This window comes from Budorcas taxicolor, chromosome 3, assembly GCF_023091745.1.
Source record: "Budorcas taxicolor isolate Tak-1 chromosome 3, Takin1.1, whole genome shotgun sequence".
Taxonomy (NCBI): Eukaryota; Metazoa; Chordata; class Mammalia; order Artiodactyla; family Bovidae; genus Budorcas; species Budorcas taxicolor.
The window spans coordinates 108178875-108203364 of NC_068912.1; the positions used below are offsets into that span (position 1 = coordinate 108178875).

Here is a 24490-nt window from a genome sequence, read left to right on the forward strand (position 1 = left end):
CTTCAGCAGTTGTGGCACACGGGCCTTGTTGCCCCGCAGCATGTAGAATCTTCCCAGACCAGAGACTGAACCTCTGTCCCCTGCATTGGAGGATGGATTTTAACCACTAGACCACCAGGGAAGTCCCGAGAGGAATGGTTTGAGTCAGGGGGTGTGGAAGATGGGTCTGGAGAGGTAGTCTGGGGCTAATTATAAAGGTTCTTGTATGTAGTACTTAGAGGTTTGGGTTTTGTTACGAAGGTGTTAGAAGTTATTAAGCCCTGCTTAATAAAGACCTGCTCAGATCTGCGTTTTCTTCTAGCAGCTGGCAGAATACACTGGAGGGGATGAGAATGGCAGCAGGGAAATCCCTGAGTGTGCTTTCCAGGCATATTAAGGGCCTAAACTAAGACATGGCAGTAGGGATGGGGAGACGGTCGGGTATAAAAATATTTAGGAGAGAGGATTTATAGGACTTTGGGAACATGGGAAAACAGGAAAACAATACAGATGTCACCTGTAAGGTTGAGTGACAAGGGATTGGAGGTCTGAGGTTGGAAAAAGAGCAGAGAGGGAGTTGGGAAGCGGGAGAAGAGGAAGGGCAGGAAGCTGTGGCTAGAGAGGGAACCATGGGCTGTGCGATGGTGAACTTGGTAAAGAGCTGCTGACAGCCGACTTCCGTGCCAGATTCAGGAGAGAAGAAATTCCGAGAAGGCTGCCCTGTGGCTGGAAATTCCCCCAACGGTGCCTTAAAGTTTCCATACATGAAGTCATGAATGACGACTTTCCAGTTCTTGCTGGACTGAGTCCTGAGAGAGATATGGGGTGGAGGGATCGACAAGATACAGGTCAGCAAGGTGGTTTCCCAGTCTGTACACTGCCCGCTCTGGATGGAAGCAAAGTCCACAGGGACAAACCACTTGTTCCCCGAGACATAGCCTGACGGAGTCCTCAGAAAGCACTGACGTGCAGAAAGAGTCTAAGCGTTATTCCTGAGTTTGCCTTTGCGTGTCGTGAAGCTCTATGAGTTTTTCTTTTTTTAACTTTATAGATGAAGTAGACCCAAAGAGAGGAAGTAACACAGGAAGATGATGGTAGAGCTCGACTTCAACTTAAGTTTCCTACTGGTTACATTTAATACATTGAATACCGTTACTGCTCCAAGTCCCTGGAAAGTGGCATACAGATGACAAAGTCCTCATTTCATACAGCTTACATTTTAGTGGAAATAGCATCCAATAAAAAAAAAATGAATACAGATGTGTAAGATTCGATATCAAATGGGATTAGTACTGAGGCATAGCCTTGTCTTCTGGAAGCTTACAGGCTAATGGGTAGACAATACACAGCCATCAAGGCTGTGATAGGAGAAGTACAGGGAGCTATGGGAACGTCCCTGTTAGAGCCTCTGAACCGGTCTGGGAGGAGTCAGAGAAGGCTTCTTAGAAGAAATGGCCTCTAAGATGTGCCGTACTCCGGGGGTTGGCTAACTACAGTCCCCTGGGCCAGAGCTGCATGCTGCCTGCTTTGGGTACAGCCCATGAACTAAGAATAGTTTCTACATTTTTAAACGTTTGGAAAGAACTAAAAGAAAATAATATTTTGTGACATGTGGAAATTATGCAGTATGTAAACATCAATGACCATAAAGTTTTATTGGAATACTGCCATGCTTATAGTTGCTTTAACACTCTAATGGCAGAGTTGAATAGTGGCAGACTATGAGGCCTGCAAAGCTAGGATGTTAACCCTCTGGCCGTTTACAGAAAAAGCTGTTTGCTAGCTTCTGGCCACAGGATGGGTAGGAGTTAGCCGTGTAAAGCAGAGTGAGGAAGAAGGAAGTCTGCTTCCGATGGGATCGTTGTATAACTGCAGTAACTTTAGTATACTTGGACTACAGCTTTCAAGGAGATAGGAGATAGTGATGTGGCTGGAGAGGTGGGCAGGAGCCAGACTGAGAAGACACTTGGCAGCTGTATTAAGGGGTTTGGATTTATCCAATGGGGAGCTTTTTAAAGGTGTTATATTATCAGATTTTAAAAAAATCCTCTGGCCACAGTGTGGAGATTAGATTAGAGAGGGTGGGGTGAGAGAGGAGGCAGGGAGATTAATTGAGGTCTCTTTCAACTAGTTCCAAGGAATTGTTGGTAACTTAAACTAGTAGAGAGATATGGAGAATATATTGACTTGAGATGCAATTTAGGAAGCAGAATTGAAAGCCCTTGGTGATTGATTAGAAGCATTGAAATGTAATTATTTTCATGTTGTGAATGACTGTGTTTTCTTTCTCAACTCCAAAGTTGTTGTGTTTTTTTTTCCCTCCCATTGCTGTGAACGCATGGTTGACAAATCCATGTTTAGTGATAGTCTTCAGAGCAGAATTCCTTAGTGATGCTTCACGCCCATAGTTGCTCCATGTACCTTGTGTATCGAAGCAGCATCTCTCTATGACTTCTTCACGCAGTTCCCTGTTAACAAGGAATCTGGCTTTTAAGGAGCAAAGAAGCAATAAATTGGCAGATTAATTTTCCTTTTCTGGTTTCTCTTGGTTTGCCAGATTTCCCCAAGTATTTCTTTGTTGCAAGTCCTCGGGCTCCTTGGTTTTCAGGGCAGTTTGTTGACAACGACAAGGGCTACTCATGTTCTAGAGCATGTTCTAGGCCTTCCCGGTTTTACTTCTCTCACCTTTGCCTTCTTGGTCCTTGAAGCTGAAGTCTCACTCACAGCAAATGGTAATAAGATGACTACATTGTATTTCATAATATATTGTGTGGCTTTCAAAGTGCTTACTCACATGCCAGCTATTTGAGCCCCACAATAAACCTGTGAGGAGGGCAAGACAGGTCAGGTTACTGAGATCAGGGGACGTTAGATGGTTGCCCAAAGTCAAAAGATGAAAAACCAGCAGAGCTGATGATACATCTTAGGTCTGCAGATTTCTTAGCTTTGTTCCTTCTGTAATGCATTCCATCTCCAAGAAGAGCGGGTCAGACTAGTTGGGAGAGTCGTGTTTTCAGCAGTAAAGACATCTGGATGAAATACCTCCCTCCACCACCGCTCCCACCCCCCACCCCCATCCTGGACCTGCTCTGTGGGAACTTCATACAGACACTAGTTTAGGCCTTTCCTATGCCTTCAAGCAATATGTAAATCACCATTAATTCGCAGACCGAAGTTTGAGAAGCTGTGGTCTGTATGGTAGAGCAGCAGTCCCTAACCTTTTGGCACCAGGGAGCAATTTCACGGAAGACAATTTTTCCAAGGGCCAGGGGGTGGGGAGATGGTTTCTCCCTGCTCCCTGATGATTCAAATACATTACATTTATTGTGCACTTTCTTTTTATTATTATTACATCAGCTCCACTTCAGATCATCAGGCATTAGACGCCAGAGGTTGGGGACCCCTACATTAAAACATATATGTGTTTTCATTCCTTCCCTCTCCCCACAGGTGGTTCTTCCTCTGACGAGCTGAGACCAAATGGGAAGGGCCTGCCTGTGGACCAAAGCTCCTGGGGTCAGAATAAACCAGAAAACTCGCTCTCAAGGTAACGCAGCTTTCCTTGCACTTGTGCCTCTTGGGGCCGCGGTTTTCCTCACTGAAGAGCTGAGGCCACTACGGTGCATAACGTATGCTGTCCCACAGTCACTGGCCTCGGGCATGTTAGACTTTTATTGAGCATTTACTATGTAATGTGCCACGCATCATACACTTACACGGATTATCTTCCCTTAACCTAAGAGGTAGGTACCATTATTTTCTCTGTTTCACAAGTAGGGAAACAGATGAAGAAGAGACGTTTTATAACTCACCCAAGATCCAGAACTAGCAGCTGGCAGATCTAGGATCTGAAACTGAAGTCTAACCCTACCTCGGAAATGTAGATCAGACACACTGGATTTCTCCCCCTCGTTCTTTTAGAAGCGTCTTCACTCGGAAGATGCCTTTCCCCTCGTTTTTATTTGCTCCTTTCTCTTTCCTAATGCCGTTATATCTAGTGTATACTCCAGTCCCCCCGACTGATCATAGCTGGAATCATCTGGCCGAGATAAAAGCTTCCATGTGTCTGGCTTCCCAGCTGGCTCGGACGGTGAAGAATCTGCCTGCAATGCAGGCGACCTGCGTTCCATCCCTGGGTTGGGAAGAGCCTCTGGAGAAAGGAATGGCAACCCACTCCAGTACTCTGGCCTGGAGAAGTCCATGGACAGAGGAGCCTGGCGCACTACAGTACATGGGGCCGCAAGGAGTCGGACACAGCTGAGCTATTAACACTTTCACTTTAAATTATGCACCTAAATAGCGACGAGCAATCCCTGCGCTTTAAATGTAGCTAAACCTATCATTCTCAACTCACTTTTGAGCCTTCCTGATACACACAGATGCATTTTTACGTAGCCTTCGTTAGTATGTATTAATACATCACCATCTAATATTAAGTACTTAAATGGCATTTATGAATAAATGTCAGAAATTGTCTCAAATGTTTTATATAATATATCTTAGTTCATTAAGTAATTTCAACAAAAGGTTTTTGAGCATTTATTAGGATTCTGTTATATGTCAAATTTCCCTTAACTTTATATTTATTTTTCTTTAACCTTAAATGTTGGCATTTGAATAATTTTTAGTATGGCTATGAAAACTACACAAATAATAAAAAAATATAAATTTTACTGCTTTTCTTTTTTATTACAGATTATTCCTGTGGAATAGAGATCCAGTAGAATTATCAAGTCAAAAGATCTAGACAGTTGTATAGTCTTGTTACATGAGACCCAGAGTCCAGAAAGAATACTGTCTAAACCGAGTTCTAATTCACAGTCTGCTGCCATCCAGCCTCATGGATCATTCATGATGCTGGGTCTCATTTTTCTCATTTGAAAAATGAAGGGCTAGATTAGATTATCTTCCAGGTTTCCTTGTGGTCTGAGATTCTATAAAACTTAACATCTCTGGATCAATGTACTATACAATCAACAACATATAAGGGGGCTTCCCTGGTGGTCCAGTGATTAATGCTCTGCATTTTCACTGCAGGGGGCTTGGGTTCGATTCCCTGGTCGGGGAACTAAGATCCTGCATGTCGTGTGGTGTGGCCAAAAAAATACGATAAAAACTTTTTCTCTCTCTTTTTTTACCCCCCCCCCCTTTTTTTTTAGGCACATGGGCTTAGTTGCTCCACAGCATGTAGGCTCTTCCCGGATCAGGGATCAAATCGGGGTCTCTTGCATTGGCAGACAGATTCTTTTGCCACTGAGCCACCAGGCTCAAGCCCTGATAAAAACTTTCAATAGAAACATTTTTGTTTGTTTGTTTTTCTAGACAGAACAAGTCCAAATCTGAAATAAGCAACATGGTTCGCTCCTCTACTATCACAGTATCAGACAAGGCTCACATTTTATCCATGCAGAAGTTTGGACTGCGAGATACAATTGTGAAATCACATCTAATACAGAAAGAAGAGGATTATACCTACATCCAGAACTTCAGGTAGCTCGCTGAATCTTAGACTGTTTCCACAGCCAAGTGATCGCTCAGCTCTCTGACCCTACAGAATCACTCCCATCATTTTCTGAATGAGTGATTCCTTTCACTCTTCCTTGGCAGGCATTTATTCTGTGCCTTTTCGGGCCAGGCATCGTGGGAGGTGTGTTATGGTGGGAATGACACAACTTGCAACAAACAGTTGCAGAAATATTTGAAGATACCCCTGTGTGGAAGGAGGAGAGGGATCTTGATTTTTGGTTATGCCTCTGTGTATCTCTAGGTCATTTGGGGCCTTTAAAGAAAGTTGTTTGAATTGAAATCAATCACATGAAGTTAGTGATTGGTAATCTTTTTAGACAAAATGATTGAAAATTACATGAATAAAGGGTGCAGGTTTGCCAGGTCTTTTTAAATCACTGCATGGGGACTATAAAACAAAGTAATGTTGCTTCTAGGGATCTAGATAGTGAATTGTCTTAGGGAGTTTGGGATGGACATGTACACACTGTTATATTTAAAACGGATAACCAACAAGGACCTGCTGTAGAGCACGTGGAACTCTGCTCAATGTTATGTGGCAGCCTGGATGGGAGGGGAGTTTGGGGGAGAATGGATGCATGGATATGTATGACTGAGTTCCCTTGCTGCTTACCTGAAACTATCACAACATTGTTAATCGGCTATACCCCAATACAAAATAAAAAGTTTCCAAAAAAAAACCCGAAATCGAACAGAAAAAAACCCTAGTGAATGATGTGAACACTGGTATTGCTTTCTTTCCAAAAGTAGTTGCCAGGGTACTTTTTTCTCTTTTCATTTCAGTAGCACACACAGGACATAGTCATTTTGTGGATTGTGACTGTCTAATGGCTATTAAAGCTAAGTAGAAATGTTCAAAGTGGGTCTCTACTGTCTGAAGTTATCCCAAAAGCAACAGATGTCCTGGCAGACTGCAGGTCACCCCTTGGTGCCACAGTCACTTGTCTAGGATGGCCGTGACGTTTCTTAAGTCTTCAAATTCCAGCCCACAGAGACTGAAACCAGCCAGAATCAGCATCCAGTGCTCTCCCCGTTGTGTCCATAGTCCTCCCAAGTGACCAGCTGATTGTCTTTGGCAACAGATTTTTTGTAGGAACGTACAATGTGAATGGACAGTCCCCCAAGGAGTGCCTCCGGCCCTGGCTCAGCCACGATACCCAGGCCCCAGATGTGTACTGTGTGGGGTGAGTGTCTTCTAGTTGTCTCTGCATTTTTCAGAATGTGTAGCTGTGGTTGAAGGGATGGGGGCATGAATCTGTAACTGAGACTTCACAGCAGGTGAAGGGATTGAAAAACGAGCGTATGCTTAATAACAGCTGCTCCTCTGTTCCTGTGCTTCCTCGTAGTAAACAAATTTCTGGCACTATTAAAGTGATGTGCTTGGTATTGGAATGCTAATATTTAATTTTGAGTGCAACCCTCTGTTAAAAGCATACACCTTGAACTGAATTTTATTACTTAGACATTCAAAGCTTTGTTGGTTACAAAGCAAAAATATCTTTTGTGAGGGAAAGAAGGTTAAAAGAAAAAAAAAAAAAGGCCCCATCCAGGGACTTCCTTGGTGGTCCAGTGGCTAAGACTGTGCTCCCGATGCAGGGGACCTAGGTTCAGTCCCTGGTGAAGGGACTGGATCCGACAGGCCACCTTGAAGATCCTTCGTGCCACAACTAAGACCTGAAAATGAAAGGGAAAGTCACTCAGTCGTGTCTGACTCTTTGTGACCCCATGGACTATACAGTCCATGGAATTCTCCAGGCCAGAATACTGGAGTGGGTAGTCTTTCCCTTCTCCAGGGGATCTTCCCAACCCAGGGATCGAACCCAGGTCTCCCACACTGCAGGCAGATTCTTTACCAGCTGAGCCACAAGGGAAGCCCAACTAAGACCTGGCACAGCCAAATAATTAAATATTTTAAAAGGGAGGGCCCCATCCATCAGTCTTTTTTTTTTTCCCCACACCTACTGTCTTCTTACCACTGTCCCAAATATTGTTGTTGGGGAGGGAGCAGCAAAGAAGCCTGGGTGGTAACGTATAAAGCGACTAGAATTGGGAATTTATAGAGAGCTAGGTTTCAATCTGAAGAAGGCAATGGCACCCCACTCCAGTACTCTTGCCTGGGAAATCCTGTGGACAGAGGAGCCTCGTAGGCTGCAGTCCATGAGGTTGCTAAGAGTCAGACACGACTGAGTGACTTCACTTTCACTTTCATGCATTGGAGAAGGAAATGGCAACCCACTCCAGTGTTCTTGCCTGGAGAATCCCAGGGACAGAGGAGCCTGGTGGGCTTCTGTCTATGGGGTCGCACAGAGTCGGACACGACTGACATGACTTAGCAGCAGTAGCAGGTTTCAATCTCGGAGAAGGCAGTGGTAACCCACTCCAGTACTCTTGCCTGAAAAATCCCGTGGATGGAGGCGCCTGGTAGGCTGCAGTCCATGGGGTCGCGAAGAGTCAGACACGACTGAGCAACTTCACTTTCACTTTTCACTTTCATGCATTGGGGAAGGAAACGGTAACCCACTCCAGTGTTCTTGCCTGGAAAGTCCCAGGGACGGCGGAGCCTGGTAGGCTGCCATCTATGGGGTCGCACAGGTCAGACATGACTGAAGCGACTTAGCAGCAGCAGCAGGTTTCCATCTGTTTGCCGCCTGGTGCTTATGTGAGCTAGTGATCTCGGGATGTAAAGACTGGAGACTCTTCCAAGTACTTCAGGCTCATTATGAAGATGAAAAGGGCCACTGCTTGAGAAAGCACCTGGTACGTTCCTGGGCCTTTAGTCCTTTGTCTCTAAGTGTTTGTTTTTCTTCCTCTGAGGGTCTTGCAGTTTAGCTAGAAAGGTAGGCCTTACACAGCTTAACCAATCTGAGAATGTGCCATCCCGCACATTACCCTTCTCTACTCCCTGACTGGTTGCTTCTCCTAATAGGTTCCAGGAGCTTGATCTGAGTAAGGAAGCCTTTTTCTTCCACGATACCCCAAAGGAGGAAGAGTGGTTTAAAGCTGTATCAGAGGGTCTTCATCCAGACGCCAAATATGCAAAGGTATGAGAAGAGTCCGGGACCTTCTGACTTTGTGTTGCCATGCAGGGAAATGCTAAGACAACTTTTCACTTCTGCTGCGACTTTCATCAAAAGCCAGCCCTAATGGGTGGTGGTCCAGAGCTTGAGACTCTGGCTGCCAATGCAGAGGACATGGGTTCGATCCCTGGTCCGGGAAGATCCCACGTGCCTCAGGGCAAGTAAGCCCACGAGCAGCAACTGCCGAGCCCACACACTACAACTACGGAAGCCTGCATTTCTCGAGCCTGTGCTCCATAGAACCACCACAATGAGAAGCCCGCACACCGCAACAATGAGTAGCCCCCACCTCGCAGCAACTAGAGAAGGCCCCTTCACAGCAGTGATGACACAGCCAGCTAGAAAGGAAGGGAGGAAGGAAGTCCTATTGATGGTGTGATGTTCAGTTCCAGGAGAGGCTTCTCAGGTCTCGGCACCTGTAGGCTGCTGAGGTTATCACAGGATGTGGTCAGTGAGTCGGGTAATTACCCTGTTTCCTGGTGTGGAGCAGGAGATATAGGAGTCCTCACAGCCAGCTTCCCGTCCACTTTTCCTTTCAACTCCCCATTAATACCGTGACTTGAATGCATGCTTCTCTTCCAGGTGAAGCTCATCCGACTGGTTGGGATTATGCTGCTGCTATATGTCAAACAGGAGCATGCCGCGTACATCTCAGAAGTGGAAGCTGAGACAGTAGGGACAGGAATCATGGGGAGAATGGTGAGTTCCTGGTTGGTACAGGGAGGGCCTTTGTCCCTAAGGTCTCGAGCCTGCTTCTCATGATACCACAACTACCTGTGTCCCAGCTTGAGGGTACTGGCATCACGAGATGAACTGTTCCCTCATGATCTAGCAGGAACTGATGGAGGAGGCCATTCTGAAATTGTATTTTGGTGACTTGCTGGCTGACTTGCCCAGTTAGCCCTCATCCTCACGGCCGCTCCACTCTGGAGCCTCCAAGTGGGTCCTTCCATTTAATGTATGACCCATGTCGCAGAAGCTTTATTGGATCACCAAGGGAAAGAAAGAAAGAATGCTAATAATAGGTTTACTGTTTTTCTTCTCGAACCTGTTACAGTCCTCCTTTTAGGTTGTGAGCTTAGCTTCCCGGGGGGGAGGGAGAGTGTGTGGCTTGCCTGCAATCTATTGCAGAGTGGACTCGCCTTCGCCGCTGGCTGCCTGGTCCTTCTGTCTTCTTGCATTTGTTTTCCCACCTATAAATATGTAACCCTGCTTTACTCATCTCCCGGGATTGTGACACAGACTGACTAAAAGAGAACATTTTGAAAGCCCACAGGTTTGAATGACTATCACAGTGAAGTTGGGAACTGTGCCTTTTCTGGGCTCCCTTTCACAGGGTAACAAAGGGGGCGTGGCCATCCGGTTCCGGTTTCACAACACCAGCATCTGCGTGGTCAATTCCCACCTGGCAGCCCACACGGAGGAGTACGAGAGGAGGAACCAGGACTACAAAGACATTTGTTCTCGAATGCAGTTCTGTCAGGTCGACCCAAGCCTGCCCCCTCTCACCATCAGCAAGCACGAGTGAGTCTGGCCTTCCACCCCAAGTAGTGTGCCGGGCTGCACAGTCCAAGCCGAGGGCTCTCTGTTTCATTAGGGAGGGGACCGGGGGAGGCTTCCCACCACCTGAGCGGGAACTCTCAGCCAACTCTCGGTTATACCGGGATTACACCTCTTGGAAATTTTTAGTTTCCCCACTTACCATCTGGCCAACCTCTCGAATTTTCTCAGACACCATTTGTTCCTGGAAAATGTGTAAGATTTTTTTAACACAGTCCGCCTTGATGCAGCATTGTGAGAAAAGCCTCGCCAGAGTGGGCGTCTTGAGCGCAGGTTTTAGAAGCATGGTTCAGGGCTCTGTCTGCCTGTTGTCTCCAGAAGCATGTGCGGTTGTGGATGGGGCTGCATTTCCCAGTCTTCACGCCGTTTTTTTTGCCTCTCGGTTCAACATTTTGGAGCTGTGGTTGCAGCTGCTTGGGGTGTCTTGTGCTAATGTTCGTTCTCTTTATTTCATTTATCTCCAGTACTTGCTCTTTGTCTAAACTCAGGGCATATTGGAATTTCAGACTTTACAGTAACACTTGAAACTTACGCTCCTTCTTCTTATAACAAGGAAGAAGCCACTGGGGCTGTGGTGTCTGCCAGGGAGTACACAGAGCCCAACCTCTCATCCGCCTGCTGCGTCCATAGGACCATCTTGATTGGTGTGCTGGAAGTTGCCAGAATGGCTTTCCGTCTCCAGGGGACCTAGCAGGGACTGGGTCTTCCATTCTGCTGACCCAATGTGTGAGGCTGCATGTCAGCTTGTCTGAATTTAGCTCGTGGGCGCATTCATTTTAGTGTCTGTGTGCTGCCATGCGGCTTCTCTCATAACCTGGCTCTTGGCTTCACGTAGAGCAGTATTGGTCTTCATGGGATGTGCAGTGTCACCTGGGAGCATCCAGTGATCGTGTTCCCAAAGCAGCAGGTGTAAGAAAACACCTGTTGCGTTCTGCAGAAGGAGCTGGCTGGTAACACAGTGGTGGTTAAACCAAGACGCCACTGGACAGGTCAGGCTTTGTTTCAGAGGAACTCTGCTCCAGAAACAAAGGCTAAGAGCGTGCTTTGGAGGCTCGAGTGTGCATGGAGGCAGAGGCAGCATCGTGGCATCTGGCTTGGGGTCCCTGAGTGATTGACAGGACTCCCAATACTTGATCTTTCCCCCTCTTCCCAGGAGAGGTAAATTATTGTCTTGCTTTTAGATCTTATTAGACTATCTTGCCAGCTGTGCTTGGTCGCTTCAGTCGTGTCTGACTCTTTGTGACCCTATGGACTGTAGCCTGCCAGGCTCCTCTGTCCATGGGATTCTCCAGGCAAGAATACTGGAGTGGGTTGCCGTGCCCTCCTCCCTTTCCAGCTGTATGGGAATAAAATAGTCAAGGCGAACACAAGGCTGTTGCCGGTGAACTTGGACCAAGATAACTGAGTAAGCGGCATGCTAGACATGATGTGAAATGGGATGGCAAGAGGAAAAGAGACCCTGAGCAGCCAAGTTCCTTCCCCACGCAGCTCCCAAGAGACGTAGCCTCCGGAGCCTTCTGTCAGAAGCACGCCGGATAGGGTGGGCGAAGCCCCTCCTAATCCCTGTGCCCTTTGTGCTCTGTCCCCGCAGCGTGATCTTGTGGCTGGGGGACCTCAACTACAGGATAGAAGATCCGGATGTGGAAAAAGTGAAAAAACTCATCGAAGAGAAGGCCTTTCAAACGCTGTATGCGTATGACCAGGTACCAGCGGCCACCCGGGCGCTCTTCAGGCAGCTGTTGTTGCCCTTCCCACGCCCCACGGGAGGGCGCAGAAAGCCTGGCTGCCCAGCTGCGCCTCTTCTTCCTCGTCTGGGGAGCTGGCGCCCGCCGTTCCTTTCTTTCCTCCATCTGTGCTCCCTCTCCTACAGCTGTCTGCCCCACTGGTCCTGCCCTTGAGGTTTGTCTCCCCTGGAGGCAAGAGCTATTCTCTTTCTCTCTGTCTCGTTTGCGCCCATTCATTCAGTCATTCAAGTTGGGGCCAAAAGGGAGCCAAGCTTCTCATCAAGACGATATTAGTCCTTTATATATTTCAGATGATTTACTGATGTTTCGAATGGGCTCCCTGTGCCCCCTGCCCCTGCCCCTCAGCAGACCTGTGCCGTGTGCGGGACCACTCTTTTTCTGAAGGGCTGTCTTCACTTCCAGAAAGAATCCATTCCATCTCCTGCTAGCCTCTACCGTTGTTTGGGTTATCATTCCTTTCAGAGCATTAGCTCTTTCCCAGGATGAGAGAAACCTGTTTCTCTCAGACGTTCTTCAGGGTAGTCCTCTCAAGAGATTCTGAAACTGTTCAAGCGGTCAGAGTTGTTTGGGATGTCACAGTCCTCTTTCTTTCTAGCCTGTATCTCCCTTTTAATCATCTTTGTATTGTCGTTAGTCTAAATCTTTCTGTTACCTTTATTTTTCTCCCAGTGAGATCCATTAAGGGGAAAAATATCCCAAGTCTGTTATGTCTTGCTTTATAGAATACTCTCTTTAGTGACCCATTTTTCTCTCTCATTCTTTTCCTTGGTAAATTAGTCTCTTTATTCCCCTTTTCAGCATTATCCCTTGTCTGTCCTTTTTCTAGACTGCAGCATTCTTATTTCCCTGGGAGTTCAATACCGTCTCTTCTTCCCTTCTTTTCTGGTCTCTCCTTAAGTAATAGCAACCAGTTTCTGTGTTTCCTTCCTTTCCAAATGGTTTCAAGATTTTATTTACCCTTTAAAATTTATTTTTTACTATTCTTATTTTGGCTGTGCTCAGTCTTTTTTGTGGTTTGCGGGCTCCAGGGCATGCAGGCTCCGTAGTTGCCACATGAGGGCTTAGTTGCTCCGAGGTATGCAGGATCTTAGTTCCCCCAACCAGGGGTCAAAGCCAAGTCCTCGGTATTGGAAGGTAGATTCTCAGCCACCAGACCATCAAGAAAGTCCTCATATTTACCCATTTAAGAGTCATCTTGGACTTCCCTGGTGGTCCAGGAGTTAAGACTGTGCTTCTGTTGTAGGGGTGTGGGTTCAATCCCTGGTCTGGGAAGTTCCGTATGCCATGCAGTGCATCCAGAAAAAAGCAAAAGGAAAAGAATCATCTTACATTATTTTAATTTCCTGTTGCTTTTTCCGTAATAGTTTTTTTTTTTTTTTTTAAGGTATTCCTATTTTGGGGTTTGTCAACTGTTGTCCCCTGGATAGCTGACCCTTTCACCAAAGTTAGAGCTTACAGTTCTTCACCAGGCCACACAGCACCAAGCTTGGTGCTCCAGGGAGGGGGCAGGAACACCCATGGTTTTTCTCTCTTGCTGAGAAGGAGCTCTTAGAACCAGTGCAGTGGCAAGGAGGCCAGTTATTATCGTAATGTGTCAGGCACTGTTCTAAGTTGATAGCTTATCTTTGCAACAATCCTGTGAGGCAGATTCTACTATAAATCCAGAATTTACAGATGGGGAAACCAAAGCTAGAGCTCCCCCCAGTTCATATAACTGATTTGACAAACCTCTTTAAAGAACTGTTTGAGTTTAAACTTAATTCATAATGGTTCGGTTAACCCTCTATTATATATTTATACATACTTGGAAGTTCCCTTTTGCTTTTTGGATTGTGTCTTTACAGACCTTTTTTAAATGCAGTTTTATCTCACTGTATATTGGAACACCTGTGCTACACAGATGATGTGTTTGATACCTAGAAGAGAAACTATATCCATAAACTAATCCTCCTAGGGGCATCTCAGTACGATGGAGCTCAGGCCCCTCAGACGTGGATACGGTTTTATAAAAGAGCCTTAAAAATTGTACAGCAGGCAGAATAGTCAGCATGGTCCTCTTCCTGGGAGTTAATTAACTCAAGGTCTTACAGAGTAACTTTCTTTCTGTTCTGTATTTTTTTTTTTTTTTTTTTGGACACTGTGCAGCATGTGGGGTCTGAGTTCCCCAACCAGGTGTCAAACCCATATCCCTTGCAGTGGAAGCATGGAGTCTTAACCACCAGAGAATTCCCACAGAATAGTTTTTTCATGGGCCTTTCCTTTGTGGTTAGGGTTTAGATTCCAGATTGCTTTCCTTTCTTCTGCTAATTCAAGGTTTGACCTTTTTATGCTGAGATGTTTTTTTTTCCTTCCATCCTTTGTATAGCTGAGAGCTCAGGTGGCTGCAAAGGCTGTCTTCGAGGGCTTCAGTGAGGGTGAGCTCACGTTCCAGCCTACCTATAAGTATGATACTGGCTCCGATGACTGGGATACCAGGTAGGTCAGAGGTTGCTTCAGAGGCTGAGCAAATAGAAACTCAGAAAGTTATGGAAGTACTTTCCCTCATAGACCTATAGAAGAAGATAGGTTTCCTGTCACTTCTTCCTCAGGTCAAACATTTTCTCTCAGTGTCTGTTCATTAAGTAGACTGCCTTCCTACACTTTTTTTTTTTCTAATACTTATTTATTTGGCTGGTCTGGGTCTTAGTTGTACCACACAAGACCTTCGTTGTGACAGACCTCTAATAAACTCTCTAGCTGTGGCTCAGGGCTTAGTTGCCCTGTGAGGCATGTGCAGTCTGATTCCCTGACCAGGGATCGAACCTGGGCGCTCTGCATTGAGAGCCTGGAGTCCTAATCCCTGGGCACCCCAAGGAAAGTCCCCACAATAATTCTTAAGACTCGTTTCCCTTCTAGCTATGCTTAGGGTGATGATTCCAACAGACTGAGCTTGTACTTGATCATTACATGGTAGTTCATATTTTTATGAGGGCCTATGGGAAGCTGTTCAGTACTTGTATTATCTCATGTAATCTTCTCAACAACCCATTGAAGTAGGTATAATTTATTATCCTCATTTTATAGACTGGGGAACAAAAGCCCCCCACCCCCAAATTCAAGATCTTCCCAAGCAGGCAAGCATCGAAGCAGAAATTGAAGCCAAGCAGTAGGAGTTCACGACCTGTTTTAACCAGCATCTTTTGAGGCCCACAGAATGCTTACCCTCAGATGGCTGTGCCTCTGGCCTGATCCCCATAGGAAGGTGGAGAGCAGAAATCATCCTGAACAGCCTTTTGGCTTTGAGTGCTTGCAGCTGTTTGGGGTGACACCCGCAGGATACACGCTACCCCAGGCATTGAGCGCCGCGTGCCTCTGAGGGCTTTCAGTGTGGACTTTGCATTTCAGCGAGAAGTGTCGTGCTCCTGCCTGGTGTGACCGGGTCCTCTGGAAAGGGAAGAACATCACTCAGCTGAGCTACCAGAGCCACATGGCCCTGAAGACCAGTGACCACAAGCCCGTCAGCTCAGTGTTTGACATTGGGGTAGGTGGGCAGCTGGGACCAAGTTGCCATCGTCCTCTAGGGAATTGGTCCCCACAGCTGAGACCACTTTTGTCTTTCTGGTCTCCTCCTCCCACCTTGAATGAGAGGAGGCTCCTTTTAAAAATGGTTTTAATTTAAATTTAATTCATAAATGTTTTGTAGACTCCTACTTTATGTCTTTATGTACATGGAAGTTCCCCTTTGCTCTTTGGACTGTTTCTTTCCAGACCTTTTTCTATGCAGTGTGTCAGTATTCTATATATAACATAGAGGAAGTTTCTCCCTTTTTGTAAAAGAAATCTATCACACCCATGGTTCTGAGAACATCTTTTTCCCCCACTGGCTATTTTTTAGGAGATCTTTTCATGTTGGTAAGGGTAGAGCTCCCTCCTCATTATTTTTAAGGGCTGTAACATATTTCATAGTATGGATGAACCATGTTTGTATTGATAAATTGTCCAAAATGGTGCTATGATATACATTGCTATAGTGACCAGCCTTCATATATATCTTTGTGTGTCAATGTGAACATTTCTGTAGAATGAAATTACTAGAGGTGAAATGAATGGTTCAGAGAAAAATGTATTTTATTTTTATTTGAGCTTACAAAATTGTCCTCCCAGCATCCTTACCATTTTACTCTTCTGCCAACCATGAATGAGCTGCTTTTCCCAGAGTCTGGCTAATACTGGTTTTTAGCAATCTTTTAAATTTCTACCAATCCAGTGAGCCAAATGAGAAAGATACTTCATTCTTTTAGATTATACTTCCCTGATTACTAGTGAAGCTGAACATCTTTTTTTTTTGTCGAAGTATTGTTGACTTATAATATCTTAAGAAAAATCTTTTTATTTATGTGTTCTCCACTTGTATCTCCTCTTCAGTGACTTCTGTGTTTCTTTGTATATTATCAGTTCTCGAGGGTGCAGGCAGAGGTGCCTCAGAATCCACAAGGGTGTGGGTGGTTTGAAAAAAGCCTAATGAGTGTTATAACTAAAGTTTTATTATTGAAAGATGACAAGAATTGTAATTCAAAATATAGAAGGGAAAGCCTGACAAAAGCTTCTTGGCTGATGGAACACAGGTTTAAAAAGCCTGTGAAATGCTGCTTTGACTCAAAGCCCTAGAGAAGCTCCTGCTTGCCGGCCTGTCAGCAGCAGCAAGCATAGCAGAGACAGGCAGGGGTGTCTCTCTGCCCTGACCTCAGACTCTGCAGAACTGCTCACCCAGCTTTCACTCCCGTATCATTTTTTTTCTGCTAATCGGGAAGCAGTTGATTTTACGAGAGGCTTTGCCTCTGGGGGACCCTTCTACGTCTATTGTTAATTGGCTTCTTTGTTCATTAATTAAATCTGTTTAGTATTCACTTTCTGCGTTGCTATCAACTGCTATTTCCCAAGGCTGTGAATGTCCTCTAAAAGCAGCAGTCACCAGCCTTTTTGGCACCAGGGACCGGTTTCATGGAAGACAATTTTTCCATGGATAGGGAAGAGTGGGGGAATGGTTTGGGGATGATTCAAACACGTTACATTCACTGTGTACTTTACTTCTATTATTATTACATCAGCTCCACCTCAGACTGTTAGGCATTAGATTCTGGAGATTGGGGACCCTGAAAAAGAGAAAGTGGGTGGAAGCCAAGGCACTGAGTCTCTGTTGTTTCCCTTCCAGGTGAGGGTCATCAATGAAGAGCTGTATCGGAAAACTCTGGAGGAGATTGTTCGCTCCCTCGATAAGATGGAAAACGCCAATATCCCTTCCGTGTCCCTCTCCAAGCGAGAGGTAGAAAGGATGTGATAACGCATCTGGCTCTTCTCTTTGTAGAACATAAATCTCATCTGCTAGGTCTCAGAACTCGAAGGGGCACCTGTCAGGCTCCTGGACTCTGTAGTCTTCCTTGATCGGCTGCTTCTAGACAAAGTGAGGCTGATGATGCCAGCTGACAGGAGAGGGGGTGTTGGTTTAGATTTGGTTCACCTCTTGATCTTTTAAACCAAAAGCCTGTAACCTTTTGTGGCTCCTATATTTTACCCATACATGGGCCCTCCATGAGTTAAATAAGTCACAGAGGATCCAAAATGTGTTTCACTTGATCTTAGTATAGCTGTGTGCATTCTTGCCCTGGGTTTGTCTTCCTACTGATGCTTTGCTTTGAGATTGAGTCCAAAATGTGGGGTACCTATGAGTTGAGAGGGAAGGCAGTATGGAAAAGTAATAGGCATTGGGAGAAGTCAATTTAGGGCTAAAGATTTTTCAGAGAAGTGCCACAGCATAGATCATTCAGAATTGACAGTAAAAAGTCAATTAAATGAGGATTTACGGTGAGGGTATTTTTAATGTCCTAAATGTCCAGCTGCAGGGAAGGAGGAGCTTCATTTTCACATTTGGGAGTGGAATGTGTGAAGGATATTTTGGGTATGGTCTTTGGGTATAGGAGATTTAAACTTGGATTCTGTTAGGGAATTTTTTGTGTTTTTCGAGTTTAGGATTTCTGGGTTAAACACTAACAACTGGTCTTTAGTAGTAGCAGCTGTGGTCTCCCAGGTAAATACTTAGAAAACAAAAGCATGATTTGAAAGAGATGGTCCTTCGTCTTTTTCCCAAGAAGGGCAAGGTTTGCCCAGTTGGGGTGGTTGGGCAGGTTGCCGAGGAGAGGGCACTGGTCTGACTGGTCCCGGGCTTGTCCCCAGTTCTGTTTTCAGAATGTGAAGTACATGCACCTGCAGGTAGAGTCCTTTACCATTCGGAATGGACAGGTGCCGTGTCAGTTTGAGTTCATCAGCAAGCCTAACGAAGAGTCCTACTGTAAGCAGTGGCTTCGAGCCAGCCCCAGCAGAGGGTTCCTCCTGCCAGGTAAGGCCTCTGTCCCTGGCTTCCTGGTGGCTAGTTTGGGGAACACCCTACCCTGTCTTTTGCCCTTTCTCCTAGAATAAACTTTTTATTTCTGAATGTTTTGTTGTTTGCTTGAAACTTTTTCAAAGCCCTGTGGATGTTCAGTTCAGTTCAGTTACTCAGTCATGTCTGACTCTTTGTGATCCCATGGAGTGCAGTGTGTCAGGCCTACCTGTCCATCACCAACTCTTGGAGTTGTATTCAGACTCATGTCCATTGAGATGCCATCAAACCATCTCATCCTCTTTTGTTCCCTTCTCCTCCTGCCTTCAATCTTTCCCAGCATCAGGGTCTTTTCCAGTGAGTCAGTTCTTCACATCAGGTGGCCAGAGTATTGGAGTTTCAGCTTCAGCATCAGTCTTTCCAATGAATATTCAGGACTGATTTCCTTTAGGATGGACTGGTTGGATCTCCTTGCTGTCCAAGGGACTCTCAAGATGGAGATCCATCTGTAGATAAGATGTAAAATAGTAAAGGTTGCGAGTTCGATGTCAAAAGTATTCTCAGTCATGTGGATGTTCTATAATTTCACACAGAGAAAACACAACAGTTCTGTGAAGCAGGTGTGGCTGTAACAAGAACCCTTTCACTTTCTGTCTCACTATAGTCAACTCCTAATTGTCTGCTCTTGTGGCGAAGATAATAGGGTGGTCATCCAGAAATTATGTCCAGCCCGACCACCCGTCTCTCTCTCCCATCTTCTCCTTGGCACTGTATTATGCTGTGAGGCAAAGGGGTTAGCCTGTTTTGTGGTCAGTTCACATGTCATATACAGATGTGAGAGCTGGACCGTAAAGAAGGCTGAGTGCTGAAGAATTGATGCTTTCAAATTGTGATGCTGGAGAAGACTCTTGAGAGTCCTTTGGACAATAAGGAGATCAAAACAGTCGATCCTAAAAGAAAGCAACTCTTAAATATTCATTGGAAGGACTGATGCTGAAGCTGAAGCTCCAGTACTTTGGCCACCTGATGTGAAGAGCTGATTCCTTGGAAAAGACCCTGATGGGAAAGATTGAAGGAAAAGAAGGGGATAGCAGAGGATGAGATGGTTAGATAGCATCACCAACTCAATGGACATGAATTTGAGCAAACTCTGGGAGATAGTGGAGGACAGAGGAGCCTGGCGTGCTACAATCCATGGGGTCACCAAGAGTCAGACATGATTTAGTGACTGAACAAAAGCAAGCAGACAGTTCACAGTTTAATAACATGTTATATTTTCTACTGGATCCACACCTTCTTATTAATTGTTTGTAGCTTGAGCGTGAAGAGAAGTGAAGTTGCTCGGTAGTGTCTGACTCTTTGCGACTCTATGGACTGTAGCCTACGACGCTCCTCCGTCCATGGGATTTTCCAGGCAAGAATACAGGAGTGGGTTGCCATTTCCTTCTCCAGAGGATCCTCCCGACCCAGGGATCGAACCCCAGTCTCTCACATTGTAGGCAGACGCTTTATCGTCTGAGCCACCAGGGAAGTAGAACCTAGCTTGAGCAGTCCTACCTAGAACGTGAATTTAATAGCAGTTACCTATTCATGTTTTTGTTTACTGCGTTCAGTTCCCCTTTGGACCATAAACTCCTTGTTCACGTGTCTCTTGAGTATGTGCGTGTGTGCATGCTGAGTCTGTTCAGTCGGTTCCAACTCTTCGTGATGCTATGGACTATAGCCTGCCAGGCTTTTCTGTCCATGAGTTTCTCCAGGCAAGATACTGGAGTGGTTGCCAAGCCCTCCTCCGGAGGAGTCTCTTGAGTGCTGAGCATGTAAATTCTTGCTGGTTGGCTGATACCTCTTATTTCCTTCCCCTAACTCTGTATGCCCGACCCTCTGCCAGCCCGTCTTCTCTCCCCATTTCCTCTTGGCCTCCCACCAACCAGCATTTCTTTTTACATTTTTTCAGATTCTGCCGTTGAGATTGAATTAGAGCTATTTGTAAATAAGACCACAGCTACAAAGCTCAACTCGGGTGAAGACAAAATTGAGGACATTCTGGTTTTGCACTTGGACAGAGGAAAGGATTACTTCCTGTCTGTGTCTGGGAACTACATGCCAAGCTGCTTCGGATCACCCATTCACACGTTGTGCTACATGAAGGAGCCAATTTTGGACTTGCCACTAGAAACCATTAGAGAGCTGGTGAGTTACTTGCCACAAGAAAACATCTAGAAGGATGTAGCAGCCAAGCCAGTCAAGTGAGAGGTTCTCATGCCTACCTTCGCAGGGACCTGAGGATTCTCTAGCTTCCATAGTGTTTGCCTATGCTGTCAGATATGTACTGCTGTTTATCAGACACCCTGACATTTTTTTTGTGGTTTGAAACAACAGCAAGTTATTGCTTCTCATGTGAGTTTCCATTGTGGCTCTTTTGCTGGTCTCACCCAGGCTCATGTTTGTGGTCAATGGCAGCTGTGCTGGCCTGAGGGTTCAAGGAGGCCTCCCTCTCTTTCTTTTTAAAATAATTTTTGTTCATTTCATTTTTGGCTGTTCTGGGTCTTGGTCGCTGCACGGGCTTTCCTCTGGTTGTGAGCGGGGCCTACTCTAGCTGTGGTGCTTGGGCTCTAGGGCATGCAGGCTCCAGCAGCTGCGGCACGTAGGCTCAACGATTGCTGTTTGCAGGCTCATGAGTTGTGGCGCGTGGGCTCCGCTGCTCCCTGGCATGTGGATCCTCATGGACCAGGGCTGGAAGCTGCATCGGCCGGTGGATTCTTTACCACTGAGCCACCGGGGAGGCCCCTCCCTTTCTTCCTTGGTGTTGGCTGCTTGCTGGGCCTCTCCCTCGCTATGGGCTGTTGTCATTCAGTAGGTTGGCCTGAGCTTCCCTCGGTAGTGGCAAGAGTTTGAGCGCAGAAACTGTAAGGCCCCTAGTGGCCGAGGCTCTAAACTCACATGGTACCACGTCTGCCTCATTTTATTGATCAGAACAAGTTGTGAGGTCAGTCCAGATTCTAGGGACGGGGCAAGACTCTACCTCCTGATGGAAAAACTGAAATGTTTTGCTGTGTTTTTCGATCCTTCATAATAATAGTAAAGAAATTCAGACACAGATACCAAGATAATGCATGTCCCTGCCCCATGATAGTTATTTATTTTCCTGTTTTATTCATCACTTTTTTTTGTTTTGTTTTGCTTATTTTGTTGGCTGTGCTGCGTAGCCTGTGGGACCCTAGTTCCCCAACCAGGGACTGAACCTGGACCCTTGACAGAGAGAGCTTGGAGTCCCAGCCACTGGACCACCAGGGAATTTCCTGTTTTAATCATCACTTGCTGTATTATCCTAAAATAATTTTCTGAGATCTAAAAAGATTCATATGCAGACTTACAGATATTAAACACAAACTTATGGTTACCAAAGGGGAAATGTGGGGAGAGAGAAATCAAGAGCTTGGGATTAACATATACATACTTCTATATATAAGATGGATAACCAACAAGGACCTACTGTATAGCACAGGGAAGTCTGCTCAATATTCTGTGATAACCAGTACAAGAAAAGAACCTGAAAAAGAATAAATATATGTATAACTGAATCATTTTGCTGTATACCTGAAACAAACACAAAATTGTAAATCAACTATCATTTCAGTTCAGTCACTCAGTCGTGTCTGACTCTTTGCAATCCCATGGACTGCAGCATGCCAGGCTTCCCTGTCTATCACCAACTCCCGGAGCTTGGTCAAACTCATGCCTGTCAAGTTGGTGATGCAATTCAACCATCTTGTCCTCTGTCATACCCTTCTTCTGCCTTCAATCTTTCCCAGCATCAGGGTCTTTTCTAATGAGTCAGTTCTTTGCATCAGGTGGCCAAAGTATTGGAACTTCAGCTTTAGCATCAGTCCTTCCAGTGAATATTCAGGGTTGATTTCCTTTAGGATGGACTGGTTGGATCTCCTTGCTGTCCAAGGGACTTTCAAGAGTGTTCTCCAACATCACAGTTCAAAACCATCCATTCTCTGGCGCTCATCTTAATCAACTATAATCCAATAAAATTAATAAGTAAACAGCTCCTGTGGAGACAATTCTAATACAGGGGAGCCAGTCTGGAACAGATTTTTGGCAATAGATCTGCTTTTCTTTTTCCTCCATTTCATTTTTAATTTAGGGACTCCTGAAAACAGAGGCCTAAGAAGGGGAGTGATTTTTGTCATGGGTCTGTGTAGTGAGTTAACCCTGGACCTCAACCTTGCCTTTGGGTTTTGGGATTCCCAAGTCTGTGCTCTTTTTTCACCAGACCACACCATTTCTCTGGTTCTGACAGCGAAAGTACTACAGGCAGGATGTTTGTTTCTAAGATGCCACATATTTCACCTGATTCACTGAAACTACTTGCCATAAGCCACTCCCAATTCTCAGGAGTCACTTTTCAAACCTTGGTCATGCCACCTGATTTCATTTTTGCCTGATGAGCATTTGCTTAGGGACATCAAAACACTTCTCTTCTTCCATGGGTTTGCTGTCCCTATATCCTGCGTTCTCCTGAAGCCAGCCTGGTGGAAGCTCCATTGATGGACCTTCTGATCATGCTTTTTATTTCTTTTCAGACTCTGATGCGACTCCAGACTGAAGATAATGGGAGCCAATTGGAGAAACCCATGGACATCCCCAAGGAGCTCTGGATATTGGTTGATTACCTGTACCGAAATGCCATCCAGCAGGTAGGTGGTGCTGAGGTAGTCACACCTGACCGAGGCCATGCTGCCTTGAGAAAGAGCATCAGCCCTGAGAACTTTGGGCAGAAAACACTTTTCCCCTGAAGAACCTGTGGAATGCTGCTCTTCCACCGTGGAGTGAAGGTTGACAGGTTCACGTGCCACACTCCCATGGGGCCCCGCTATGACACACAGCACCCGATTCTTCCTAGGGGAAGCAGCCTGGGAGGGCCTTCCCGGCAGAGCATACTCCCTCCCCGGGCCTCTGGGGTCCCCCAGGTAGAAAGGCATCTGAAACCTTCTCAGCATGTCAGCCAGCTCTCCTTTGCAGGAACTCTTGTCAGCTTCTAGGAATGGGAGGGGCTCACTTGTTGACAAGCCAGATGGGCAGGGGGACCCGTGGAACCCTCAGGCCGTGAGTCAGGAAGCCTGATTTCCAAAGTGGGTTGGGCAAGCTTCCTGCCATCAGATTGGTCAGTTTCACTGACTGGTTTGTCTGGGGCCCAGGGAGACCCATGGAAACTCTGATCTGCTGCACCTCTGCCACTTCAGAGCAGTGTATTCTTAGCATAGTGCTCTCTGCTTTTCCCCTCAGATTTATTGGGCATTACAGTGTCCCAAACTCTAAGTGTTTTGCAGCACAACCTCATTTAGTTCTCATAGTAGTTCTCAAAGGAGGAAACAGATGCTCAGAAATGTGAAATAATTTGGCCAGGGTCTCAGAGCTGACAGATGGGCAGGATCGGGATTTGAACCCAGGGAATCTCTAGAAGTCACCTTCTTAAGGACTGTGCTAGTCTACCTCCTCTACAGAGCTCCTTTCAGGTGTAACTTCTGAGCAATACATATAATATTGTTACTGTTCAGTTATTGGGCATTGAGTCATTTTGTAAAACAAATGAATATACGGGATCCTAGGACTCATGGAAATACCTTTATTGCCGTAATCTCATTCATTTTCTCAAAGCACTGAGATACCTTTTTAACTTTCTCCATCTTATAAATGATATATCTTCTTTTTTTCTTCTGGTTAATCCCTCTTAACACTGCAGGGACCATAGCTACTTTAAAGTTTTCCCTTCGGTCTCAGATCTCCAGGGATCAAATTTGCACCCCCTGCAATGGAATCACGGCATCCTAATCACTGGACTCCAGGGAATTCTCATAACAGATATATTATTGTGCTCAAGACCTGTTGTGGGAGCGTGACTGGGAAGGCCTAAGAGACGAATCAGCCACATCAGCCTACTTCACATTGTCTACTGGGGTGATTCGAAAGCCTCAGCACACTCTCCCTTTCTGTACCCTGCTGGTGATTATGTTTCTAGGTCAGGAAATCATTGCTGCCTTTCTGAGAATAGAATTATTTTGTGACTCTCTTCCTTTTTTCAGGAAGATCTGTTTCAGCAGCCAGGCCTGAGGTCGGAATTTGATCATATCAGGGACTGTTTAGATACTGGGACGATTGATAACCTCTGTATCCTTTCAGATGTTCGTGTTCCCATGTGTATATGTGTGTATGCATATGAGTAAGAGAAGTGAGCAAAA

At 45.7% G+C, this 24490-nt stretch overlaps 1 protein-coding gene across 1 annotated transcript in view; it reads left to right on the forward strand.

The window, feature by feature from the left end:
- Positions 1 to 24490, forward strand: part of INPP5B (inositol polyphosphate-5-phosphatase B) — a 51590-nt gene that overhangs the window by 24498 nt on the left and 2602 nt on the right. The window contains 14 exon segments of the mRNA XM_052637019.1: positions 3430 to 3526; positions 5302 to 5469; positions 6588 to 6689; positions 8432 to 8546; positions 9165 to 9281; positions 9919 to 10106; positions 11734 to 11845; positions 14253 to 14362; positions 15272 to 15407; positions 17079 to 17189; positions 18098 to 18260; positions 20197 to 20432; positions 22835 to 22948; positions 24335 to 24419. Of these exon segments, the coding sequence (XP_052492979.1) occupies positions 3430 to 3526; positions 5302 to 5469; positions 6588 to 6689; positions 8432 to 8546; positions 9165 to 9281; positions 9919 to 10106; positions 11734 to 11845; positions 14253 to 14362; positions 15272 to 15407; positions 17079 to 17189; positions 18098 to 18260; positions 20197 to 20432; positions 22835 to 22948; positions 24335 to 24419 (1854 nt within the window).